This window comes from Syngnathoides biaculeatus, chromosome 13 (genome assembly GCF_019802595.1).
Source record: "Syngnathoides biaculeatus isolate LvHL_M chromosome 13, ASM1980259v1, whole genome shotgun sequence".
NCBI classification, from domain to species: Eukaryota; Metazoa; Chordata; class Actinopteri; order Syngnathiformes; family Syngnathidae; genus Syngnathoides; species Syngnathoides biaculeatus.
This window is the reverse complement of record NC_084652.1, coordinates 14111374-14118529: the sequence shown is the minus strand read 5'-3', so window position 1 is coordinate 14118529 and position 7156 is coordinate 14111374. Positions and strand designations below refer to the sequence as shown.

The 7156-nt window shown below is 38.4% G+C and overlaps 1 protein-coding gene across 4 annotated transcripts; it reads right to left on the bottom strand.

Moving 5' to 3' along the window:
* Positions 1–124: 124 nt before the first annotated feature.
* On the bottom strand, positions 125–7120 carry zgc:110269 (probable flap endonuclease 1 homolog). Of its 4 annotated transcripts, none has more exons than XR_009797902.1 (11): positions 6696–7120; positions 4945–5011; positions 4696–4798; positions 4467–4521; positions 3283–3344; positions 3060–3196; positions 2623–2683; positions 1524–1655; positions 1340–1453; positions 1079–1223; positions 125–470 (listed from the first exon to the last, which is right to left on the bottom strand). XR_009797902.1 is itself a non-coding variant. In XM_061840305.1 (11 exons), exons 1-11 carry the CDS (start codon positions 6775–6777, stop codon positions 414–416), a joined length of 1047 nt encoding a protein of 348 aa, XP_061696289.1. In that variant the 5' UTR covers positions 6778–7098; the 3' UTR covers positions 125–413. The 4 variants fall into 4 exon arrangements, 3 of the variants coding, with proteins under 3 accessions (XP_061696289.1, XP_061696288.1, XP_061696290.1); XM_061840305.1 differs by having other exon boundaries at positions 1308–1453; positions 6696–7098; XM_061840304.1 differs by having other exon boundaries at positions 1079–1453; positions 6696–7117.
* Between the last annotated feature and the right edge of the window lie 36 nt (positions 7121–7156).

Here is a 7156-nt window from a genome sequence, read left to right as displayed (position 1 = left end):
ACACTGGCCTCTTTCATAGCGAGCCACTGTTTGCTCGATCTTTCTCGACGGATTGATTATGCTGGACTTAAAAATATTCACTTTTTTGCCATTTTACCACTCAGACAGGAAACCCAGCCACAGGCAGAACAAGAAACCTAAATTTATAATTTTTTTCAAGATTATCATTTTTTTACTTAAATAATCAACAACTTTTAGAAAGTGTTTCAAAGAGCATGATAACAAAAGTAATTCAATCAGTGAAATAGTTGCCTTACAATACATTAAAAATAAACATTTTGTTACGTTAGGAAAACAAAGGTTGCACATTGTTTTTTTGTTTGCATTAAAAAAATTAATTGGTTACACATGATTGTGACAGTTCTGTAAAGGCATAAAGGTGTACAATTAAAGTCCATTCATGTTTGATGGTGTCATTTTGATTTGTGTTTCTTTCTGTTGCTGTCTCCACAGTCCCCGGGTTCAACAGTCTGGAAGAGGAAGCGATGAACAATCGTCAGAACTTATTCTTTTGTTTTAAAAAAAAAAAAAAAGTTCAAATATAACTTGCGCAACTATGCTATTAAGCTAACAATATACAAATATACGTATTACTGTTACAGGGACCAGGCACTGCCATGCCAACCAAAAATAATAATTGTAATTATAAAAGTGATTGATGGACCAATCAGAAAGGTTTTTAATTGTCAATAGTGGTCACAAGACGGAAGAGATTTATTGTAATTCAAATCATTTCAATGGGGAAAGATAATTTGAGATCCAAGTGTTTTAAATTACAAGTGTGATCAAGGGGAAAAAAAATAATTTGTATCTCAAGGCAGAGCGGCAGGTAAATTTTCATAGTGTGGCCTCAATGAAGCTGGAGGTTTACTCTACATTATAATTTGACTTGAATTTTGAACCATCAAAATAAAGTTTCATGGTAGAATTGGTCTGTATTGTTTACTTTATCAGTCCTCTATTTTCCCTGCTTGAAGAAGCTTTCAAGTCATGGTTTACTGAAGTTGAATCATAGTTTATTTTTTTTATTCTTTCAGTACTACGTTTTAATAAGTAATAAAGTAATCATAAGGTTCACCTGCTCCCTCTTTCTAAGCACTCTGAAAAAGTCATCCATTCGAGTTTGAGTGCAGTGTCCTTTTGCCATCTCCTTTTCCCTTTGTTGTCGCTTACTCTCCCGAATGTGTCGGAATCTCGCCATGCGATGACGGATTCTTTCCTCCCTAAAGACCCCAATACAGTCATCGAGTGGGTAGCTGTGAAAAAGGGAGGGACTCACATCCAAAATACTACAAATGAATATGTACTTGACATATGTGCAGCGGCAGAAGAACTCAACCAAAGCTTCTTCATCTGGCTCAGTCCACACCAACTCGGGTGTTTCGGCGTGCGGTGCATCCAAAAATAACTTCCGAGCCTCTTTGTATTTCCAGTTATTTGGCACCGGATAGGTCTGTTGTGCAGAAATGTATCAGAATTTTGGAAAGAGCTCACAAAGTGTAGCTTGGTTAACAATGCCGCACCATTTTGTTGATGTGCAAAATAACATTTTCGATGGTGCGGTACTTCTGGATGAGTGTCAGGGCCCTCTTTGGACCGAGTCCTGCTATCTTATCGCAGTAGTCGCATCCCAGCAAGATACACAGGTCAACAAACTGGGATGGGCGAAAGAAAGACGCGCATGATAAATATTAAGCCGTGCCTTAAAAGCTCAAGAAAATAGGAATCTATAAACAGTGGTTATCTTGACTTATTAGTTAAATTCATTCAACAAAATGTACTCCCATAGGTATATCAAATACACCCATCCATTTCCTTTGCCGCTTATCCTCACAAGGGTCGCGGGGAGTGCTGGAGCCTATCCCAGCTGTCAACGGGCAAGAGGCAGGGTACACCCTGAACTGGTTGCCAGCCAATCGCAAGACACATCAAGACAGACTACAGTGGCACTCACAATCACACCTAGGGGCAATTTAGAGTGTCCAATTAATGTTGCATGTTTTAGGGATGTGGGAGGAAATCGGAGTGCCTGGAGAAAACCCACGCAGGCATGGGGAAAACATGCAAACTTCACACAGGGAGGGTCGGGATTGATCCCGGGTCCTCACAACTGTGAGGTCTATATCAAATCAATTTCACCAATTGAAATTAATTCAAATTCAGTTTCTTAATTGCAGCACAATTATTTTGTTGTTTAAAAAATAAAAACATAATAGATATTAAAAGATATATTCTGGTTTTATTAAGTGTGTTTTGAATTTTGGGTGTGTGCCTTTTCGGGGAGTGGGTTCGTGAGTGACCTCTGGCTCTTGAGTCGTTTAATCGCCGTGTGAGCGTTTGGGTGTGAGTTGTAGCCAACAGCAGCTCCTTTGTGAGTGTACTCATTTCAAATAGGTGTGTCCAGTCTGAAGTGCATCCGTGACTGGGGCTGTCCTTTCCCACATGTGGGGGTATTACAGTAATTTCATTGCTCCATTTTGTTTTCACTTCACTCACGTGCTGGCAAACAGTATCCAAGGCTTACTCATGACTCAAATTTTGATTCCCAATATCAAATGACCAAGCTCTTAACTCAAAAACGTAAACTGCGGTATATGTCAAGGCACCACTATATTCCGTTACCTCTTTGTGAGTTAGTTGTAACTTTTCCAACAACACAGGTAAGGAATATTCCACAATGTCACTGTAGATGAGAAAAGCAGACGTCAAGGACCCATGAAGCAAAAAAAATAAAAAATACTTCACAGTTTTTCACTTTTCGCAGCTGGGTCTGGTACCAATTAACCGCAAAAAACAACAGATTACTGTAATATGGCTCTGAGATGTTACTGCTTCCATTTTATCTTTCAGTCATACCAATGTGGAAAAAAATATGTAGACACGGTCCCTCACTTTGTATTAGTGGCAATATTATAAAAAAAAAAAAAATGTGAACAAGTTTTGCCGTTTAGTACAGAAATGCTCAGGACTGTAATGAAAAGTACAGACAGCATTGATAACAATATGAATGCTACTGTAATTTAAAGAGCATCCTGCCTCATTTTGCATCATTTTTTTACCTGTCTTTCTTGGCATTCAGGTGACGAATCAAAACATGAGCCCCAAATGGCAACGTGTCCATGTCCTCTGATGCCACAGCTTCTACAGTCTTTTCCCTCACCAGCCAAGCGCAAAGGGCCTCAGCGTCTCCTGGAGCCTGGTATAAGCCGACGAGGAGAAAAAAAAATGAGTCATAAGTGACGGAGTCGAGAGAAAAGAACTTAACTATTGCGAAGTTCATACTTGGACCACAGGAACACCCAGAAGCTTCAGGAGATGGACACTTTTTTTTGTTTGGAGTGATCCTGGATGAAGGACAAATTATACTGCTTGAGAAGATACAAATCGCTAGCATGATACCGTACCCGCGGAAGTCATTTTGATTTTACTGTTCAAATATCAATTGATAAACACTGATGTGCTCCCTAAAAATGCTCTGTGTAAATTTTCAGTCATCGAGGTCATTGTAATCGGCAAAGGTTGAATCGAGGTAACTGAAGTGAGGATTTACTCAAATGAATTCACTCTTATGCCACCAATATCTCCACAGAATTATAAAAACTATTGATACTATATTTTTTCAAAATGCTAATCTTATAAAATGATGATTCAAATACATCATACTTTCTGAAGATTCTGATTATTACATGTATTATTGTGTGCAAACCACCACAAGCTTATTTTTCTTGTGGCGCACTTTTTCTCCGATCAACCAATCAGAAGAGTGAAAAATGCGGACATCATCTAGAGCCACTTTGTTGTCCCAGTGGATGTTAGGATAAATCTGTAATCTGATTTGTTAAAGCACAGGTGTCAAACTCAACGCCCGGGGGTCAGATCCGGCGCGCCATTTGGTTTTATGTGGCCCGCAAAGGCAAATCATGTGTGTCAACTTCCAGGATTTTTCTTAAAATTTCAAATTGCCATGTCATAAATAACAACTTTTAGATATTGCAAGCATTTTTGTGTTACCAAACATGAACAATAGTCAAAAAAAAACATTTACCTTGATTTCTGATTCCAAAACTAGTTCATAAATTGCATGTGTAAATATAATGAGGCGATTAAAAATTTAGATTGTTTCACAATAATAACGGCCGTCTGAGTGAAACCGCAACTATGATGTGGCCCGCGGCAAAAATGAGTTTGACACCCCTGCGTTAAAAGAAACAGTAAACTTGGTCATATAGCTTAAGACATATTGGTCAGTATGTTTCATTCTGAATGTCTTGGGCAGATCCCATACACGTGGCAACCAATAGAGGCTGAAATCTGGAAGGAAAAATAAAGATCTAAAATCACGTACACTTACTGGTTACAAAAACACAATAAAATGAATACAGGGGACTTGATAATAAATTATCAACAGCATTAAGGTAATAAATTTACTTCAGTTGCATCTGTGTATATTCTTGGAAGGGTTGTACCTGTGCCCAAATGGATGAAGGAGCGCCAACCTGCTGCCTCGGCTCGTTTCTGAAGCTGCCGGAAAAAACACGAACCGTTCAAATAACACAGTAAAGGTTCATTCAATTCACGTCCATGCTGGGCCAGCATTATGGCCTTTTATAGGAAATTTTGATTAGCCTCCAATAGTTCATCTACAAAAGATAATTTACAACTTGAATGACAACACGTCTCCAGTGTGTAACTTACAGCAGCAAACTTTTCTCCGGGAGGTCTTCCATCAAACACAAACACGGGTTTTATGTCATGCTCCAGGAGAGTCAGAGTGCGAAAGAAGAGGCCAGTCAATGGGCTGCAGACACAGACGGCGGAGACATACAGCCAACTACTGTAAATCCTGGACTGTAATGCTTTCAAATTAAGATGGAACAAGAACGTGTGCAATCACAGTGTTCTTCCAGTTTGCAAGATATACAGCAGTTTTTTCAAGCAACTTACTTCAGTGACGGTGTTACAGCCCGGAACTGGTTCATCACGATTGATGTATCCAAGGCAATGACCTTGCCTTTGGAGAGAACGGAGGCTCAAAAGCAATAATGAAACTATTCTGCAGATACGCAATAATTAATTGATTCATCGACAATTAATAAATGATCAAACTAATTGGTAATTATTTTCAGAACAGATGAATCGTTTGGAGCCTTTGTTTCTCTTAAAAATGCCAGTAAATTTTCTCTGATTTCTGTAGTCCTCCAATCAGGCAGACTGATTTGTGTTTCATCAAAATATGTTTGCAAACAGCTGCTTTTACTTTTGGATAATAATCATCAACAGCCCCATCTTCTAACATGTTATGGGCTGAACTACAAAGTTATTGAATCATAAACAATCCATGGAAAAAAAATAGATTACTTCATTTTACTGCAGAAAAGATCATTATTTCCAGCTGTAGTATGAATAACAGATGAGTACATAACTCCCTCTTGAGTCATGCTGCTTGATTGTTGTCTATTTGGTTTTCTTTAATCATTAAAGAACACCAAATGAACAATAATCACTGAATATACAATAATCAGGAAACTATATTTTTGAAATAATCTTTATAAAAACATTTTGGGGGTGATTACAAAATTAATGGATGGAATTATAAAGAACGAAAGGGGACATTTAAGATTAAGATGGGAGAATCGATGCGTTCCATCCTGTTTGCGGGAATAAAGTGACTGAAAGGCATCAACAACAGTGTCATCCTTGACTACAGACAAGGAAAGCCATTGCAACAAGAAAACCATGGCAGTACATATTTTCATGAACTATTAACTTTAGCACGATACTGTCTCTGCTGTCCAATAAAAAAAAAAAAACACACACACAAATCTCCTTTTTTTTCCTGCACAACTAATTTCCCTATACAGTATATGTATACACTACCCCGTGCCTGAGTGGGTTTTCTCCGGGCACTCCGTTTTCCTCCCACATCCCAAAAACATGTAACATTAATTGGACACTCTAAATTGCCCCTAAGTGTTATTGTGAGTGCGTCGTCTGTCTCCATGTGCCCTGTGATTGGCTGGAAACCATTTCAGGGTGTGGCCTTCCTCCTGCCCGAAGACAGACTCCTGCAATCCTCGTGAGGATAAGCGGCAAAAAAAATGGATGGATAAATATGTATACACTCCTCACAGAAAGTTAATATTGACCTTCTCTTCTTCTAGAATGACTAACTGTTTCATATTTCAGTCGTTTCTGCAAAACATGGGGGTGAAAAGAAAAATTCCCAACTGGTGTTAAAATTCAAGAAAATTTCCAAGTTACAGTGACTCTTCCGGTTTACTTGTAGGTGTGCAGCATCCTGCGTAATGGCGAAGCATGAAAAAGATCATCTTTGTGTCATGATGTCAAAATGTCAACAGAACGATGAAGACTACTGTTTAAATACCAATCGAAATTGAAGTATTGACCCATTTATTGATAGGAGCATAAAAATGCACGTGTTAATATCAGGAGCAGTAACGGGTGTTATTTTTCCTAATTTTTTTTCAGGATAGAGTATACGATATATATGTATAAGAAATACGAATGATTGCAGAAAGGTACCAGAGATAAACTTCACCGAGGTGCTACCCTGTCTGGAACGTAAACAGAGCAGCGAGGTGGTTATCAAGTTAGCTTTTGGATCGCAACAATGGCGACATCGTAGCGAAATAAAACCCATGCAAAGTGATCGAAAGTTGGGGGTGACAGTTTACCTGTGTAGTCACTGACATCTTTGTGAGAAATCGCGCCGGGAGCTTCAAATCGGATCAACTCTGATAGTTTAGTGATCCCCATCGCAACATATTTTTCTTATGCAAGTGGGAAACCGAAACTACGGTACCTTTAAAAAGAAAAAAAAAACACGCACACACAGACTATGTAATGACATCACTTGTGGAAGTGCGATGAAGATTTTGCCATTCTATTCAAATTATAACCGTGAAATTTTATGATCTTTTTTTTAAAAAAAAAAACAATCTTTTTCTTTTATTCGTCCAAAATCCGACTGTCTTGTCTTCGTTGAACGACGGTGTTTTATTCCTTCAGCGGTGATATAACTCGAATTCGGAACTAAGATGTAACGCACCGTAGCCCATCCCTTTAACGGAAAATAAAATAGTTTGTAGATTAATATAAATTTGATTATGCGCGCTGTTCTGAACCTCTAAGTGAC